Below are 20,588 nucleotides of genomic sequence, written 5' to 3'. Positions count from 1 at the left end.
GCATTCAGAATGATACAGCTTCGATTTTAGATCTATTCCTTGTAAGCAATGCAGTGCTCAGTCGTGATCCCGAAGTACATATTTTCGACGGTATATCTGATCACAAACTGATATCTTTAACAGTTGAACTTGGACGTCCGACTGAAACCAGGAAAAAAAGGTGCCTCGTTCCAAACTTTTGCCGCGCTGAGGACGTTGATATATTGGACGCCATGGATAGGTCGCTAGGTGATTTCATACTTCTTTCTGAATCGAGCACATGCTGTGTGAACGAGCTGTGGTGCTTCTTTAGGAACCTAGTCTTAAAATGCGTCAGGGACTTTGTTCCAATGAAACTAAGCATTCAACAGCACACACGCCCATGGATTACAAAGGAGATAGTGCGGCTGGAACGGAAGGCTAAACGAATAAGAAAACAGCACCGTCAGTGTACCACAGAGGACAATGCCAGTAAACTTTCCAACATACGTCTGCAACTAAAGGCAAGCATTAAAAAAGCAAAGGAATACTATCAAAGTGTATCTTTGAAGAATTTTCTGCTGTCCTCCCCGGCAAAGTTCTGGCGTCATTTTTCTTCGAAAAAGCAACCCTTGTCTAGTTTCTGCATCGACGGGAATACCGTAACTGATAAAAGTTTGATAGCAAAGTCTTTCAATCAATTTTTCTGTTCGGTATTTACTGATGACGACGGTCGTAAACCAAGCTACCTTCCAGTTGATTGCCCGCCAATTGCAGATATCTCAGTGACCGAAGAAGGCATTTTATCTCTCTTGTTAAATTTGAACACAAAGAAATCGCCTGGAATGGACGGCATACCTACTGCCTTTCTCGTGAGATATGCCGAGTGGTGCTCAAAATATCTGTGCATCATATTTAGCAAGTCTTTATCGCGTGCGGAAGTTCCGGATGACTGGAAGTACGCAAAGGTTACCCCGATACCCAAATCGGAAAACAGGTCGCTTATCACTTCATACAGACCAATTTCATTGTTACCCACATGTGCAAAAACCCTTGAGCATATTATATTTAAACATATTTCGGTCTTTCTTAATGACAACAATATCATTGATCCCAGGCAGCATGGGTTTCGGAAGGGACTGTCTACAACAACACAGCTACAGGAAACTGTCCACGAACTAGCAGCAGTTCTAGATAAACAGGGCCAAACTGATTTAATATTCATAGATTTCGAAAAAGCATTCGACCGTGTGTCTCACACTAAACTGCTGGTAAAGCTACAAACAATACTTAAAAATGATTCTTTGATTTCATGAATTTCAGCGTATCTGTCGTTAAGGCGGCAAAGTGTGTTTATTGACGGCGCGCTTTCTGGATCAGCACCGGTTCGATCGGGCATTCCACAGGGGTCCGTCCTTGGGCCTCTTTTCTTTCTAATCTTTGTCAATGACTTAATAAAAGAAGCAAACGTGAAAATACGTTTATTTGCAGATGACTGTATACTATATCAAGAAGTTAATAGCGTAAATGATCAGGTCCGCTTGAATTCTTCACTAGCCAAGGTAGAAGCGTGGTGTGCCACATGGCAAATGAATATTAATGCAAAGAAAACGGTTGCTATGTCAGTAACACGAAAACGCCACCCCTTAAAATTTTCTTACAGTTTCAGTGGTAATAATATATCTACGGTTAGTAGCTACAGATACTTAGGCCTCGTAATTTCATCCGACCTTAGATGGAACGATCACATATCTTATATTTCAAGAAAGGCAATGCGCCAACTTGGTTATTTGAGAAGGTCGCTCCGACAGTCCACACAAGAAATCCGTCTTTTAGCGTACAAAACGTATATTAGGCCAATTCTTGAGTACGCCTCGGTAGTGTGGGACCCGTACACCCTGAAGAACATTACTCAATTGGAAAATATTCAAAGAAAATCTGTTAGATTCGTGTTTAACTGTTATAGCTGGCACGTATCTCCGACAGTTCTTATTAATGAAATCAACCTGGAAACATTAAAATTAAGGCGATATAGGGACCGTCTGAAATACATGTATTTACTTTACCATGATATGCTGGGGATAGATAAGGATGTGTATATTACTTTAGTTACTAGGCGTGCAACATGATCTAATCATCAGAAGAAAATAAAGGAATTTTCTTGCAGAACAAACGTATTTAAAAACACATTTTTTCCTCGTACGATAGGTGAGTGGAACGCACTCTCTGCGAGTACAGTGGAATGCCCGACCGTCCAGTCATTCTGCAACCAGCTGAATAGCATTTAGACGATGTTATATATATATATATATATATATATATATATATGTATGTATGTATGTATGTATGTATGTATGTATGTATGTATGTATGTATGTATGTATGTATGTATGTATGTATGTATGTATGTATGTATGTATGTATGTAATGTTTCTTTTTCTTTTTTGATTTACAATATACGGAAATGCTATTTTCGCTTGCCTGTCATTGCTGTTTGTAGATTTCTTGCTGCTCAACCTACCGAGCATGCGCGATGTCTTTCAGCATACCAGTATGAATGCGACTCCTCGTTATCAATATCCCGTTATCAATATGCTCTGTACAGCTTTTGCGGTTCAGCGAATATCCATATTTTAAAATATATTGAAATTTTGTAATGCTTTTTTCGTTGGAATTGCTCTGTACGGCTTGTGCGGATCATGGAATATGTCTGTTGCAATGTATTGAATTCTTGTTTCGTTGGAATGCTCTGTACGGCTTGTGCGGATCATGGAATATGTCTATTGCAATGTATTGAATTCTAGTAATGATTTTTGCTGTTAACTTTTGTTTTGTTCATCTGTATATCGTACTGTCTACTCCTGCCCAAGGCCTAAGACTAAGGCCGGCAGTATCCTGTAAATAAATAAATAAAGAAAGCAACAAAATCCCAATAAAGAAAGGCGTCAGGCAGGGAGATACGATCTCTCCAATGCTATTCACAGCGTGTTTACAGGAGGTATTCAGAGACCTGGATTGGGAAGAAATGGGGATAAAAATTTAATTGAGAATACCTTAGTAACTTGCGATTCGCTGATGCTATTGCCTTGCTTAGTAACTCAGGGGAGCAACTGCAATGCATGCTCACTGACCTGGAGAGGCAAAGCAGAAGAGTGGGTCTAAAGATATATCTGCAGAAAACTAAAGTAATGTTTAACAGTCTCGGAAGAGAACAGCAGTTTACAATAGGCAGCGAGGCACAGGAAATCGTAAGTGAATACATCTACTTAGGGCAGGTAGTGACTGCGGATCCGGATCATGAGACGGAAATAATCAGAAGAATAAGAATGTGCTGGGGTGCGTTTGGCAGGCATTCTCAGATCATGAACAGTAGGTTGCCATTATCCCTCAAGAGAAAAGTGTATAATAGCTGTGTCTTACCAGTACTCACCTACGGGGCAGAAACCTGGAGGCTTACGAAAAGGGTTCTACTCAAATTGAGGACGACGCAACGAGCTATGGAAAGAAGAATGATAGGTGTAACGTTAAGGGATAAGAAAAGAGCAGATTGGGTGAGGGAACAAACGCGAGTTAATGACATCTTAGTTGAAATCAAGAAAAAAAATGGGCATGGGCAGGACATGTAATGAGGAGGGAAGATAACCGATAGTCATTAAGGGTTATGGACTGGATTCCAAGGGAAGGGAAGCGTAGCAGGGGACGGCAGAAAGTTAGGTGGGCGGATGAGATTAAGAAGTTTGCAGGGACGTCATGGCCACAATTAGTACATGACCGGGGTTGTTGGAGAAATATGGGAGAGGTCTTTGCCCTGCAGTGGTCGTAACCAGGCTGATGATGATGATGATGATGATGATGTACCAGTACGAAGTCTCTCCATCCGTTTCTGGGCACAATAATAAGCATATGATAAATTTGTGAGTCATTATTCACTATTATTGCAGATAAATAAAATAGTGCATTATGTGTACGTACTATTGTATTATTTCAGTGCAGTAGTTCTTGTGCGATATTGTTCTAGTGTGACAGTTTTCTTAAAGCTATCAACTATGAAAGTTCAATAAAACGCCATGTGCCTGATCACATACATTGTGCTATTAGTTTCGTCTGAGGTTTAACCTTCACCCACGTCCACAGCGATTCACGCTCGGCCGTCAAAGCCTTTCAGAAAGGAGCAGTTGCAAGCCAAGCACTAGAAATAATCAATAGATCCGCACCGCTGCAGTATCACACCATCAGCTGGTTCCCGGCACACCTCGGAGAGATCGAGGACGCCCCTCGCAATCTCAGTGAGATGGCTCACAGGAGCACGCGAGACCTAACCCTCCGCGACGCCACCTATTCTGGTCGTGACCATCCCAGCGAGAGTCGGGACCCTCCCTCCACATACAACGAGATCTCAAAGCACTTCTATCTAGACCGCAGAATATACACCACACCTCACAATAAGCTCACCAGGCCTCAAACCCTCACGTTCAGAATGCTTCAAACAAACACGTACCCCCCGCAGAACATACTACATCACTACATGCATGGCCTATACAAAACATCATATTGCGAAAATTGCCATAGCACACTAGACGTACATCACTTGCTCTGGCCGTGTGTTCGGACCCACGCAAACAAGGATCAAGACTCCGCCAGGCTACTAGAAGCATTACGCAGCACGGACCTGGGGGAGCAGCTCTGGGCCGTCCAGCGAGCCCACGATGCGGCCAGGGAGTTACAACTCCCGTTCCCAACGTGGGAGTAGCCCGCTCTATGGGACCTTGCGCCCCGTAGCTCGCAGGACCTTTCATTAAAGTTATTCCATCCATCCATCCATCCATCCATCCATCCATCCATCCATCCATCCATCCATCCATCCATCCATCCATCCATCCATCCATCCATAACGGTTGGATACCGTGTCCTCTGTGGTGCAATAAAATAGTAAGACACAGAAATTATTGTGTGCCTCACAAAAGAAATTGAATGTCTTGCTCAATCAAAACATCATATTAGGCAGAAAACAATAAACAAAGTGGTATTTTCAATTTTTTTTGTGGTGACTTGAAGTCTATAAATTGTGAAAATAACCTGTTTGTGTATATGTTTTTATTATTCAAATGAGCTGCTCCTATACATTTGAATAAGTGCTTCAATAGTACGACTTGAAAAAGCGGAGCGAACGATACTTAATAAAACCCTCCCATTGTCAAGTTGGTAGTACCTCACAGTACGTCATTTCATTGTTGTCGAGAAAGAAAGACTTTACATGTCGAAACCAAATACAGTATAACGTGGTATTTACACAATAAAAATTTTCCTCCTAATATACAGAATGCTGCTCAATGTGAAGACATCTCGATGCCGTGTTGACACCTCAAAACAACATAGCAAAATAAATTAGGTGCTCCATAGGTAAGATTACACAGAAACAAGAATCAGGAGCATTGAAGCTACGAATTCGGTAAATTTTAGCGATTGTAGATGTGTTTCGTTGTGTGAGCGCTATACTTATTCCATTTTTTTTCGTGATTTTTTCAGAACCCACATTTTCGTGCTTTTTTCATACACCAACAAGCATAATTATATATATGATATTATATATCATATACAGATTTTTCAGTTATAATGTGCACACCTGATTCTTAGATGGCGGTGCAATGAGCTACGATAGTTAAAAACGTACGATAGCTTTTGTTACAGTACGGCATGGTCGCGCAGGTGTTAGCAAAGCGAACTTGTAGACAGACGACTACGCGGGCAGCAAGTGCTGATGTTGATACTTTGAACACTTTTGTTGCTTCAAAGTGGAAAGGAAACTGTTGCGGCATGCGTACATTCATTATTGAAACGCGTTTTCTTTATATCTAAAAGGGCATAGTGGTCACTGACTCATTGTTTCAGGCTCAGTTCACAGCAGGCTGATTTGGCTGGTGAGCGGTTGAATACAAAATGATCAAGCAACAGTGGGCCGCAGCCGAAAAGCGAACCGAAAAGCGCTTGTGTCCAGTGGTTACGCAGCCTTTTCCTCCAAGTGACGTGAATCGACTCGTTGGCTTGGTGGCACGTGCCGACGCGTGCCGACACAATGGTTGGACCTTAATAGATGCGCTTTAATATTGATCAGCGAGAAGTCATTTGATCAAATTTATGCATGCGCATAGGTATAAATGGGGCACCATAGAAGATACATTGGGAATCCTATAGTAGGGGTATCTCAACTGAAATTTCGGGGTGGGCCAACTTGAAATTTGGGGACGGGCCAACTTAAAATTTAGGGGTTGGAGACTTAAATTGTAGGGCTGACCAACTTGAAATTTGGAAATCGGCCGACTTGACATTCGGGGGTAGGCCAATTGAAATTTGGGAGCAGGCCAACTTGAAATGCAACTTGAAATTCTGGGGTGGGCGAAGTGAAATTGGCGGGCATTCTTCGGTTTACTTAGGCAATTCTAGCAGAGTTTCTGCATACTTGTTCTCAGGAGCAGATGAACCCGCACCTCTATCGTCTGAGAGCTGCGAGCCTAGCGGGAGCCACGTCTTCTCGGAGGCAAAACGGAGAGTGCACCACCCCCACAAGCGCCTGGAAATGCCGAGGGGGACAAAGAGACATCAGTGCTCATACTGCCCGTACTCCAGCCAGGAGAGGTCAGGATTGAACTTGTTTATGTGTGTTACCAATGCGCGTTTGGTAGGTCAATGGCCTCTAGGTACAAGGTTGAAGTACCAGGCCTCTAGTACCAGGTTGCCATGCACAACTGAGAGAAACGGTCTTCTCCAGTCTTTTTCGTATTATTCTCATAACATCAATTGTTTTTTGACCGGTCAATAGCTTATAGCATCCTTTTCCAGTTATTCAGGAAACGTAAGTTTTCTTGCGACTACCGAAAGACCCCGTGCTGACGATTTTAGCGCGTTTATATCGCTTGCTACTATGAACAGGCGTCATAAGTCACGTGAGTGAACTAAGATACCTGGTAGTTGACAACCATTAATAAAACTGCACAATTGATAGGGGCTCATTAGACATTGATGAGTGCTAAGGATGTGAAAAGGCTAGAAGTTGTATGGTCTGAATTAGGCGCATATAACCCAATAAAGACTATACGACGTCAGTGCGCAGCTGCGCAGTCGATAGTGATTAGAAAAAAACGACTCCAAAGTGCCGGAGTGATACTCAGAAAGCTTCGCTTAAGAATGGTATACGTACCGCTAGGATACAGAGAGACGACAGTTAAATATAGAGGAAACGTAACGCAGCAACGTGATAACCAAGGAGCGATTAGGAGGAAGAAGCGAGATAGGGCAGGTTTGTTCGAAATACAGCACGCAACCGGTTGCTTATTAGAGCAACGAAATTAGTGCTAAGGAAGGGAAACAAAATTAAAGACAGCGTATGATTAGGTAGCGCGAAAAAAATCATGAAACTGATAGATATCGAGTAGAGTCGGTGCACTCTTGACTGACGTGTAACTAGAGATTACAGATAGAATTGGCAGTCATTTCACCTGCAGTCGGAGTAACAATGATGATAAGAACTGCGAGGATTGTTTTTAAAATTTTCTGTAGTGGCTGAACTGGGCGCGGTGAACTTTAAAAGAAATGATGCGTATTAGTAGAAATAAAAAGGCTTGCGTCTCAAATATCAAAATTCCCAGAATGACGCGCAATCAACAAGAAGGTTCTGTGAAGCGCTCACTCTGTTTTCCGTTCCCTTTGATTACCCCTACCTCCTTCCTTTTTTGCTCTTCCGAGCTGCGCTACATGCCTAAAACAGTCATGACATACCAACTCGCCCAAACTGCCACGCTTTTGACTGTGAAGCGAAAGTAATTTTAGGACCAACGTCAGTCACTCGAGCCCATGCACCCGCTTAGGTCGACGGTGGCCAGGCACGAGAGGTCCCACACCGGCGACAGGCCCTACGTGTGCCAGGTCTGCCACAAGGGCTTCGCCCGTTCAGACCAGCTGACCGCGCACCTGAACACGCATACGTCGGAGAGACCGTACAAGTGCGCCGTCTGCTGCCAAGGCTTCGCGAGCTCATCCGGACTGTCGCACCACAGGTTCAAGCACCTGGACGCCACCACGCATGCGCATCGGTGCCCCGAATGCGGCAAGGCCTTCGCTCGCAAGTATGACCTGACGACGCACCTGGTGACACATACGGGTGAAAAGTGCCACGCGTGCGGTGTGTGCGGTCGCAAGTTCGCGCAGAGAAGCGGCGCCAGAAAGCACGAAAGAGTGGCGCACGGAGCTGCGTCGGGACCCCAGTTGTTAATGGCGACCGACGCACCGGGAGAGCAAGGCGGACCTCTCTCCAGCCCGCGCGCGCTGTGACCCCCGCCAAGAGCACTGTTGTAGCAGTAAGGTCACCAGGCAGTGATTTGTAATGGTCTATAGCATACGAAATTGAAAGCACGCTCTCGGCATAGTAGTGGAAGCCGGTACGTCGGAAACGATGTGATGCTCAAACCATTATGTTGGGCGAACGAACGTAGTACGAAAGTTTTCACCATAATTAATCGTTTAGAATACCATGGTAGTAGAAGAGCAGCGCGAAAAGGACGATATTACACTAATCCTATTCTTTTGTGATCCTGTCCCGTGTGTGCTGTTTCTAGTACTGTAGAGAATTGCAAACTAAGCCAATCCATCAGGCGCCTGTGTTCAGAATATGTTGTCGTCGTAGGTAAGCTGCGTAGCGAGCGATATCTATTAAAACTTGGAGCCCAGTATGCTTCTCGCTTCAAGCGTGTGGGCAGCCTGAGCAAGGCTGATATTAACTCCTTGATGTGTGTCCTTTGTACAGAGTTTTGTTATGAACGACTCGGCAGATTTCTGAATGTTTTATAACTTCTCTTCCTCTGCTGACGTCGAGACTTCTGTGACCACCTTTTGGATGAACAAAAAGCACTATATACCGCGCCTTAAGAAGGCGCATATATATATATATATATATATATATATATATATATATATACAGGGTTAGGCGTAACATAACATTGCTATTTTGAAGCACCGGACCGGGTGTTCGAAGAACGACTGTCTCTGATTGTTAATAATAACGCAAGGAGGTAAAGTCTAAATAAAGCTGATGCATCCTTTAGTAGCCCGATTAAAAATCATGCAGTAATTACCTTTTCAATTTTCAAAATTTGGCGGCCACTGTCAGTGGGCGCTTGTAGCTAATAGTGACCTCACCAGCAATCAGCTCTTAAATCGTTTAAAGACATTATTTAAGGCACGCTGGCATGATGAGTTACATCCCCTCTTGTGCGTTAAACCGAAACCGAAACTGAGCGCGTGAAGAGCGCAAGTTTGCCCAATAAATAATTTCCCCCTATGTTTCTTGCCTTTAGGCCTGCGTGCTTGTCGTCGGGCCACTACTTTTTGGCACTTCCGGATTCCGTTACTTGTGCTGGCTACACTGTCCAACTAGAGAAAGATGGCTACGACATTCAGGTTCACCGCGGTTCTTTAGTTTTGGTGTTATCGCGTGGCGTCGAATCAAACTGATTCGTCGAAGCCGAAAGGCCTCCTTGCTGCTGGTTACCTTATTTCGATCGGTCTCAAGGATTTCCACGACCAAACCGCGGAAATAGTTGCGCTCTGCGTGCCAATGTCTTAAGGAGTAAGAGCCTTTAAAGCGAGCCGGAGGTTTAAAAGAAGAACGCTTAAGCTTCGCCTTTAGGAGTGGAACGCCTTAGCATTCAAAGATCCCTGACTGCTTCTCACGCTTCCTGGCAACTGGAGCGCATGTAACCGTAATGTTTACCGGGAAATGCTGGCTACGAAAGCTATGCACGAAGATGGGCATTCTGTTAAAAAAGCGGCCTCTTGCGTGGGCCGCGCTGGATGGATGGATGGATGGATGGATGGATGGATGGATGGATGGATGGATGGATGGATGGATGGATGGATGGATGGATGGATGGATGGATGGACGTCCGTCCGTCCGTCCGTCCGTCCATCCATCCATCCATCCGTCCGTCCGTCCGTCCGTCCGTCCGACGGACGGACGGACGGACGGACGGACGGACGGATGGATGGATGGAGGGATGGATGGATGGATGGATGGATGGATGGACGGACGGACGGACGGACGGACGGATGGACGGACGGACGGACGGACGGACGGATGGACGGATGGACGGACGGACGGACGGACGGACGGACGGACGGACGGACGGACGGACGGACGGACGGACGGACGGACGGATGCTATGAGCGTCCCCTCTGGAACGGGGCGGTGGATTGGCGTTTGATACTTGCGCGCATTCTTGTACCTTATGATTCATGCAATGAGCTTCGTGTAAATAGAGCAGAGTGCTTTCTGAGCGTAAGTTGTCCATGTTACTGTGCACATTTAACAAGCGATTTTACGAAAGCTTCGTCTGCTGCTACTGTGTATTTGCATTCTCCTGTGAAGTGTGCTATCCGCGCTGATTGCTGTGAATGAATGGGTACGCAATTATGCAAACACTGAAAGTTACTGTTTGTTCAGTAGTGTCCCGGCAAGAAATTACTTGTTGTATAGGCATTGTTGCAAATAGAGTACACGTGTAATGTATAGGTCGAAATGTCATGGGCTTCGCGCGTTGGCACATGATTGCTGTGTTTAACGCTTGAACAGATATCAGCTTGTATGAAGATTTTTATGTATACAGTTCAATTTAAAGGCACGCATCGCGAGAACCTGTCTGTATTGTTGATGCTCTTGGGTGAGTTCGCGTATTTGTGTTCTATACTGCAGGGCAGATGCAAGCCATTTTGCAATACCGAGGTATCTTTTTAATCGAAACATTTCAATTGGACGCTGGCTTTTTTACATATATCTTATGGAAACTTCGTAAGCACTTCTTCATCGTCTGCACATGATCATCATTACATAGGGTTCTTCATCTTCATTGCTTGTGGGGAATCATCTTGAGATTGATCTGTGCCTTGAATGTGATCGGTCCGCCACGCCTTTGGGGCGTAATGAAGGTCGTGCTAACTGCTACGTCACATATATTTCGTCTTAAGAACAGGATGTCAGCTCTTGCAATTATAGGTTAGGATGCTGCGTTGAAGCACTGCGTAATAAAGTAAGGACAGTGATTCTGTAGCCATACTTAACGCTCCATTATATATCACTTTTATTGCCCACCATTAGTGGCCAGCTATTCCAGTTCATAACATGGGCCACTAACGTCGGTCAGACCACTAACGAAGAGGGAAAAGGAATAGCATCGCTAAAAATCGTGGCCTAGGTATCCAAATGCTTTTCTTGTGCTCAATATTTTTTTTAATCCAATGCTCTATGCTGTACTACATGTTTGCGTTTCGGTGATGATTCTCGTGGTAGTCTGATGTTTGTTGCTCACCTCATTGCTGCCTGAAATTTTACTTGCTACAAGATAGCAGTGTAACAGCCTGAGATATAACGGAGATACTTGTACAACCAGACGCAGATTAATAGAGCTGCCCGTGTGAGGCTCATTTTGCAATGCCACATGACAGTGGTAAATCACAAATTTCCAGCTTCACATCTCAGTAAAACAGACATTTCTTACTGTTGAAGACTATGCGGATTCTGGAGGCCGCGAAGAAACCTGCTGCCATGCTTGAAACTGTATATCACAACGATAAAGCACCTGAGCAGCGTGCTTTCACAAAGGTGCCTATAAAACTGTCACTACCTTGCGAGGTGTAGACGACGTTTGTGTAATATGCAATCATTTTACATATGTGCCATTTTCAGGATATCTAGTGGCAGATCACTTGAATTTTATCTTTTGGTGATCTCGACTGCCCTCAGTTGAATCACCTCACCTAATGTAACCACCTCTTAGTTAAATATAAATGGAGCCTTGGTTAATTATGCATAATATACTCCATACAGACTATATTATTCTAGCCAAATTGCTTTTTAGGAACCTCGTTGAGATGCACGACGTTTCCAGGTGTGCATCGTTCTGGTCTTTTTATTATGCAGTCTTGTGGAGCTCACTTCCGGCACTGTCTGTCTGCCTATATTCTTGCCTCCAATCGGTCACACTTATGAATTGCATACCATACTTCATCTCCTAAAAAACATTCGCAGAAAACAATAACATTTGTTGCTTTATTAAGTAGCTGCTGGGAAACCCTAGTTGCAGTATGAGAGTTCAATTCCTCAAGCTTATAAGCAACCATTAACCTATTAATGTGGCAAGCTCACTATGTGTCCCAAGTGCAGGTTCTTATCACGCTGGAAGCTGGTCTCCTTTCTTTATTGTAGAAATTTGAAGTCCCAATATGGTATAGGAAACTGAATAATCAGTAGTCAGGAATCATATAACAATCAGCCCAGTGCAGTAGTACGAAGCCACACCATGACAGGGCAGCTGAACGTTGAGCATTCACTGTTACATCGTTTCATGCTTTTGAAATTTGTTCAGAACTCCATTCAACATGGAACATTTCATCCTAATACGTGTTCAGAAGGAACATTCTTTGTAAGACACTATTATTATGGATATTTTATACCTAAGCAGTCGAGGCACCTGTGTTTAGTACTGATCGGTTTACTGTTGCTAAATAGAAGAAAATTAAGTAACAATGACTGTTTGAAGAACTTTCAAGTTTGTCTGCAAAGTTTGATTCTGCATAAGTGATGTCATCGCATGTATTGACATTTAGGTGTGTCTGTTTGAAGCCGTTCTGAGAGCTTTGAATATCCTCACTGCAACAAATTTTAAGTTACTTCACACAATTGTATGATTCCTACCTGTAATTGGCGCATATTCTGTGCAGCAGTACCACTTCATTTTCTTTCTGGGCGATGTGCCAATGCCCACAAGAACGTCGCCCAAAAAGAAGCTTTGGGCCCCAGGTGTGTGAACGCCATTCTAAGTATGTGTGGCAAGGCAGTCACATGAAATATTAGCTTTCTTTGTAGATCATTTTAAGTTAAATTATTATGCATGTGTGCTACATGCTGTCTCTTCCATATACACTGACACAATGCATCAGGTTATTCCAACTAATTTCACATTTATTCCTCCCTTCGGCTCACAGCAGAGCATCTTAGATTGGCCACAGTGATATGAAGAATGCATTATCGTTGCTGCTTGTTTGTGGCTTCTAAGGACATGTATGAAAGGGTTGTAAACTAAATATAGGTGTCTGAAAAGATTGTGTTTTGTTAACAGATACAGTCATATCCCCCTCATGTTCAAGATTACATCATAACCGAACCAGAATATTTTAAAGAGTCTTGGAAAAGTGGCAAATGTCACCAGGATGTTTCTGAAACGTGCAAGAAAGTTGGAAAGATGTTTCTAGGGTGAGCAACAGAAAGTTGGAAAAATCTTGCTAGGATGTTTGTGTCGAAGAATGAATAGTTGGTAGAATGTTACCATAAGGTTTCTGAGAAATATTAAAATAGTTAATAAACATTGCTTTGAATGTTTGAAGCATGTTCATTCATAGCTTAATGAAAGTTTGTAAATAAATGTTTCATTCAATATCAGTGGTCAGTAGTCGACGTGATGTTCTTATGAAGTTTTTAGAAACTTTAGAAATGGCATGAAAACATTTAATAAATCGTGCGTAGGTTCTGATAACATTTCTCTAAAATTTTTTTGTTTAAAGTTACCAGAAATTTTTTGAAGGGCTGGTGATGAAAATTAACCCGGAGTCACCCACTACGGCGTGCCTCATGATAAAATCGTTGTTGTGGCATGCAAAAAAACAGGATTCAATTCAATTCAATTGTTTGTCGTCTGCCCACTCTGTGTCGTTCTTTATCTACTGTGCTCGGAAATGGGATATTGTGGTAGTTCTTTTCTTCGAACGCGATATTCCGCGTCCTTTGCTTGATCGTGAACAAATTTATTAGGTCACATCACTCTATCCACTCCTCTCAGCGAGACGCCATTTGTACCTAAGCAGTGGAGACTACGGCAAGCACTTAGCTCGCAGCTGGTAGGGATTTAACCGCGATGGAAATGATTTAACGGCAAATCTACACTAGATCATTTATTGCACTTCATTAATTACGGAATAAATGTTCTGGACTAAATCACCGATGAGGACAATCAAGGCTCTAATTTAAAAGGGACGATAACCACGAAATAAACCCAAGCTTGTTCTAACGGCTAGTTGTTCGTATGAACTCCAGCTTACCGACGCTCGTTCTCTGATGTCGCAGAACAAGGTTTTCTGCATATATACTCCTCTTAACAAATCGGCAAAGGTGGAGCGGACAATGCATCGGCGGAGTGTGGTCGAGGCATATATACACAATTTTCATGGCTCAGTTCGCAAATCTTTGCGAAGATGCAGTCCAGGTGCTCGCAATAAAGGGGCTCCTTCACCCCCGGCTGTGTTCTGGGAAGTCTAGCACGCTCTGTAGCTGAGAATCAGCCCCACACCATCACGCTTTCCTCCTCCGTGCTTCATAGCTGAAACCGTGTAGCGTTGATTGATTTTGGCTCTTTTAGGATTGATCACGTGCTGGTGGGTGAGTTGGTTATACATGATTACAACGAAGGCGCCGAATAAAACAACGGACGAAGGAAGGTGACACAGGACAACCACGTAGGCGCACTAAGAACTGAGCGTTTTAATTGAAAACGACGAGGAAAAAAAAGCATTGCCGTCCTCTGCATCGCACAACGAAAACACGATACACAACAGTTTCTAAGCGCCGCTCTCAAGATACGCCAGTTTCTTTGCCCATAGAGAAACTGAGGGTTCACTGACACAAGCATCACAATGCACGCTCCTTGAACTCAAGCGCTTCCAATATCTCTCCCGTCATTTGATCATCAGCTCCGTTCAAAACACATGTTCTTTTAAAATATGGAATGCACTTGTGAGCCTTGTGGCACTTAGAAGCTGTGTGTATCGTGTTTTCCTTGTGCGATGCAGATGACGGCAATGTTTGGTCTTCTTTTCTTGTTTTGATTCTTGGCAATAGCTATATATTCCTGTTTCAAAAAATAAAACGCTCAGTTGTTTGTGCGCCTACGAGGTTGTCCCGTGTAGCCTTCCTTCGTCCGTTGTTTTATTCGGCGCCTTCGTTGTATTCCTTTAGGACCTCGCACGTAAGGAGCCCTGTCACTCTGGAAGAGAAAAAAACTTGTGTTCATGCGACCTGACGACTATTCCCCATTGCATAGAGCCCACTTGACACGCTCCTCTGCCTACTTTATCCTGGAAGTCAGTTATTTGTGTTGACAAATGTTTACTCTGCTGGTTTGCGTCCTTTGAGTCCATAAAATTGCAGGCTACGTCCTATAGTCCTTGAAGACACGCCTCGGTAGCTCGTCCTCGCAGCGGACTTTAACCACCGCCACGGTACGCACACATGACCCCAAGGTGGCGGAGCAAGTGGCCATTGCCCTAGCAATGCTCGACGATGAGCGAACGTCAAGATTCAGCGACTCGAGACCGGCCATCAAAGCGTTCGAGAAAGGAGTCGTCTCCGAAAAGGCGTTACGCGTCCTTCGCGGCGCTGATCCGAGCACCCTCAAGCACCACACCGTTATCTGGTTTCCCGCCCACTTGGGTCGGATCCCGGGAGCCCCGCCCAACCTAAACGAGACAGCCCACGACGCTGCGCGCGCGCTTACCCAACGCGCCGTCACCCCCGGGCCACCACGTCTCGATGAGTTGGAGGCGAAGAGGGACGCCCCAGTCCCCTACAATGAAATCACCAAAGAATTTTACTTGGGAAGACGTCTCTTTCCGCCCCCGCACCCCAAACTAAACAGACCGCAGGCGCTAACGCTACACTTATTACAGACAGATACCTATCAAAACCGCGCCACCTTACACATCATCTACCCGGACGTCTACCCAGATGATGCGTGCCCCTCGTGCGGGGTCACGGCGACACTCGCACACGTGCTCGGGGAGTGCAAAAGCCCGACTCTACCTCTGACAAGTGGGAGAAGACCATAGGAAGCCCGCTCCTACAGGTAGTAGTAACAACTTTATTTCGTCAGCAGAAAGGAGTTGGTTGACTTCAGTGGGCTTCCAGGGTGACTGAAGTGGCCGTCCGATCAATTCCTCTAGTGCCACTTGTTATGGTCGTGAGGCCCTGTCTGTCGGTGACTTCCAAAGCCCAACTGACGGCCTGCAGTTGAACCGCCGGGTCCGAGCTGGACACCGCATCCTCCCACTCTTGCTCATTAGAAAGTTGCCATTCTCTTTTCGGTTTTAGATTGCCGCAGTTGAAGAAAATGTGTTTTAAATCTGCCTTTGTGACCCCGCAGAGCTTACATTCGGGAGTGTAGACTCCTGGGTAGGCCTTGGAGTATATATAGGGTTCGGGGAAGGTATTATTCTGTAGCTTCCGCCAGGCTACATGTTGATATTTATTAAGTCTTTTGTCCGGCGGCGGGAGCGTCCTTGTGTTGTTTCTGTAATATAACGTTATGTACTGGTAGGTGGTCAAGGTCTCTCTGGCCGACGTCAGGACCGGCTCGCCCACTGCCCAGTTGACGAGACCTCGGGCTAAGTTGTGGGCCGCCTCGTTCCCAGAATGCGACGCGTGGGCCGGAACCCATATGATTTTAACGGGTCTGGCGTTGAAAGTTCGCGGTTTTAGGATTTGTTTGGCGGGTTTGTGGACATTCCGTTTTGCGAAGTTTCGAACGGCTGTCTTCGAGTCGCTAAAAATCGCGTTGGCTTCAGTGCTTATAATGGCTAGGGCGATGGCCGCTTCTTCCGCCTCGTGTGCCTTTTTGCTCCGCACAGAGGCGGCTGAGATGGGTTTTAGGTCCATGCTCAGGACACCTATCGAAAAGGCATCGTGATCACAGAGCTCTGCAACGTCCGCCTCCTTGTGGTTTGAATATTGCCTGTGGAGGGTTTTGGCTCTCGCCTTCCTCCTTTCTGCGTGATGTTCGCGATTTGTTCGCGATGTTTTTCGGGATTTGATCTATTCTCAGATACTTGTGTATGTCTCTAGGAATTTGCACGGCATCTGTCCCTATGCATTCTTGCCTGATATCCAGGGTCCTCAGAATGTCTTCCCGTGGGTGTTTTTCTTAGCCTGTCATACTGTGCGATTCTGTGCGCTTCCACCAGCTCGGGAAGCGTGTTGTGTATGCCAAACATTAGTAGCCTTTCTGTTGATGTATACTCTTGGGAGATGAAGGGCTGCCTTGTATGATTGGCTGATGAGACATTCAACCTTGTTCTTTTCCGTTGCCTGAAATTTGAGATAGGGAAGCGAATATACTATACGGCTGATCACGAAAGCCTGCACTAGCCTTCTCAAATCTGTTTCTTTAATTCCCTGGTCTTTGTTAGCTATTTGTCTTATGAACCTGTTGGTTTGTCCAACGCATGCTACTAGTTTGTTTAGCGTAGTTGTGCTTTTTCCTTTGCTTTGAATGTGCATTCCCAGAATTCTCAAGGTTTCTACTTCTGGAACTTTTATACCGTCAACTCTAACGTCCAGTTGTGTCGGGGGATCGTTCTTCTTGGGTCTGTATCTCATAACTAGGAGTTCAGATTTTTGTGGTGAGCACGTTAGTCCGACTCTCCTGGCGTATCCGGTCACTATATTTTCTCCCGTCTGTAGCGTGTTCTCGATATAACCTTCGTTTTCCCTGACTGTCCAGAGGGTGATGTCATTTGCGTAGAGTGCCCAGGATAAGTTTGGTATGGCGGCAAGAAGGTTGGCCATGGCTGGCCAGCAGTGCTGTCAACCGTGTTATATTGATAGCAGGGATGTTATGTCCGGCTATAAATATTCTTCAAGGTCATTTGATGTTACTTTAATGTCACAAACACGCAGTGCTATTAGCATAACACAGATGACAGTGCTGCAAGCCCTTAAATTTATATTTCCTTGACAATTCATGCATTCTAGTAGTTTTTATGTTGCCGCTTCGTATTACATATGCACGAAAACGTCAAAGAAAGATTGCTAAATAGCAGCATTTTCGTGTACATTACCGTCTGTACAGGTAGCCGATGTGTCTTGCACTATAATGTACAAACTCACCATAACCCAGCATCTATAAATGGCTACCACTCGGGGAAGCGTGCTCGTCTCGCACCTGGGAGGTCCGAGTTCAATTGCCACCCAGACCAAAATTTAGCTAATTTTCTTTTCGAACTCATTAATTTACTTTGTTTACAATAGCTGCCTGACAAAGTTGACGTCAATGTGAGCATTTTTGTCTTGTTTTACTCTTCGCGTCGTCGGCGATTTTCGGCACCGTCCTTGGGTCACGCCACCGACGACAACGCTGAATTTTCGCGTAATAGAGCACATAATGCTTTCGCATTAATATGCCCCTGACGAGACTATAATGGCACTTTGAGGGCCACGGCTATCGCCCGGAGACACTCATTGATCTCCGCAGGCACGTGCGTGCCCAACACGTGGCCCTGCTAATTAATATACTACTACTACTACTACTGCCCACCATCCTGGTGGGCAGTACAATCTGCCCACCAGGATTGTGGGCAGATTGTTCTACAGAAACTGGCCACCCTGTATACGCAATGCCTCATAACGTCGAGCGTACCGGAATCTTGGAAAAACGCTAACATAATCCTAATCCATAAGAAAGGGGATGCCAAAGACTTGAAAAATTATAGACCGATAAGCTTGCTGTCTGTTGCCTACAAAGTATTTACTAAGGTAATCGCAAATAGAATCAGGAACACCTTAGACTTCTGTCAACCAAAGGACCAGGCAGGATTCCGTAAAGGCTACTCAACAATAGACCATATTCACACTATCAATCAGGTTATAGAGAAATGTGCGGAATATAACCAACCCTTATATATAGCTTTCATTGATTACGAGAAAGCATTTGATTCTGTCGAAACCTCAGCAGTCATGCAGGCATTACGGAATCAGGGTGTAGACGAGCCGTATGTAAAAATACTGAAAGATATCTATAGCGGCTCCACAGCCACCGTAGTCCTCCATAAAGAAAGCAACAAAATCCCAATAAAGAAAGGCGTCAGGCAGGGAGATACGATCTCTCCAATGCTATTCACAGCGTGTTTACAGGAGGTATTCAGAGACCTGGATTGGGAAGAAATGGGGATAAAAGTTAATGGAGAATACCTTAGTAACTTGCGATTCGCTGATGATATTGCCTTGCTTAGTAACTCAGGGGACCAACTGCAATGCATGCTCACTGACCTCGAGAGGCAAAGCAGAAGAGTGGGTCTAAAAATTAATCTGCAGAAAACTAAAGTAATGTTTAACAGTCTCGGAAGAGAACAGCAATTTACAATAGGCAGCGAGGCACTGGAAGTCGTAAGGGAATACATCTACTTAGGGCAGGTAGTGACTGCGGATCCGGATCATGAGACAGAAATAATCAGAAGAATAAGAATGGGCTGGGGTACGTTTGGCAGGCATTCTCAGATCATGAACAGCAGGTGGCCATTATCCCTCAAGAGAAAAGTGTATAATAGCTGTGTCTTACCAGTACTCACCTACGGGGCAGAAACCTGGAGGCTTACGAAAAGCGTTCTACTCAAATTGAGGACGACGCAACGAGCTATGGAAAGAAGAATGATAGGTGTAACGTTAAGGGATAAGAAAAGAGCAGATTGGGTGATGGAACAAACGCGAGTTAATGACATCTTAGTTGAAATCAAGAAAAAGAAATGGGCATGGGCAGGACATGTAATGAGGAGGGAAGATAACCGATGGCCATTAAGGGTTACGGACTGGATTCCAAGGGAAGGGAAGCGTAGCAGGGGGCGGCAGAAAGTTAGGTGGGCGGATGAGATTAAGAAGTTTGCAGGGACGGCATGGCCACAATTAGTACATGACCGAGGTTGTTGGAGAAATATGGGAGAGGCCTTTGCCCTGCAGTGGGCGTGACCAGGCTGATGATGATGATGATGACTACTACTACTACTACTACTACTACTACTACTACTACTACTACTACTACTACTACTACTACTACTACTACTAATAACAATAATATAAGCTTTATTTCCATCAAAACGATGGAGGATTAGAACAAATTTTTATGATCGCCCTAGTCTGGAACAACTCCGAACAATTGTAGGCGTGTATGTCAAACGTGTCTTTAAAGGGACACTAAAGGGAAAAAAGCTCTCTTCTGCATCAGTAAATTACCGTTCTACAACACCAAAAACATCACTCTTACAACGACAAGCCGTTTGGTAAGCCAGAAAAAGCGCAAGAACGAAAAACGGGTGGCGACGCCTACTCAAGTTACCGCACCTGGGGGCTGTGACGTCTTGGATTTTGATGGCGACTTCTAGGGCCTACTAAATATATATATAGTTACAGATTTCCTACAATGGTGTTCTAAAGGAACCAAATATTACACATGGCAAGTTTCGGGAGCCTTTATTCAGCCAACGCGGCCCAAATGCGAAAACATACTTTGGAATCCCTGACGTCACGCTGAAGTACCGGCGCTGAGGTTTCGGCGCGAAATTCAAATACTGGTACTTGTACCTTCATTTTCACATCAAATTTTCAAACAATTTTTTTTAAATGACTGCCTGCAGGGTTCTCAAGCAATGCTTCATTAGTCTAAACTGATTTATTGTTTCGCTTTAGTGTCCCTTTAACAATGTCTTGCACCAAGCCATGATTGGCAGCCTAGCAGCCACCAAACCCGGAGAACGCATGGTTCGCTACGTCT

General features: G+C 44.6%; 1 protein-coding gene across 2 annotated transcripts in view; it reads left to right on the top strand.

Moving 5' to 3' along the window:
- LOC139057029 (zinc finger protein 239-like) overlaps positions 1 to 8,729 on the top strand; it is a 36,603-nt gene extending 27,874 nt beyond the window's left edge. For both annotated transcript variants that reach the window (XM_070534831.1, XM_070534832.1), the window contains 2 exons: positions 6,426 to 6,591; positions 7,821 to 8,729. In XM_070534831.1, coding sequence (XP_070390932.1) covers positions 6,426 to 6,591; positions 7,821 to 8,283 — 629 coding nt within the window. In that variant the 3' untranslated portion in view covers positions 8,284 to 8,729. The remainder of the gene's footprint in view (positions 1 to 6,425; positions 6,592 to 7,820) is intronic.
- Positions 8,730 to 20,588: the final 11,859 nt, after the last annotated feature.

Source organism: Dermacentor albipictus, chromosome 3 (assembly GCF_038994185.2).
Source record: "Dermacentor albipictus isolate Rhodes 1998 colony chromosome 3, USDA_Dalb.pri_finalv2, whole genome shotgun sequence".
In the NCBI taxonomy this organism is placed as follows: domain Eukaryota; kingdom Metazoa; phylum Arthropoda; class Arachnida; order Ixodida; family Ixodidae; genus Dermacentor; species Dermacentor albipictus.
The sequence above is the reverse complement of the archived record's forward strand: the minus strand, read 5'-3'. Positions and strand labels throughout refer to the sequence as shown.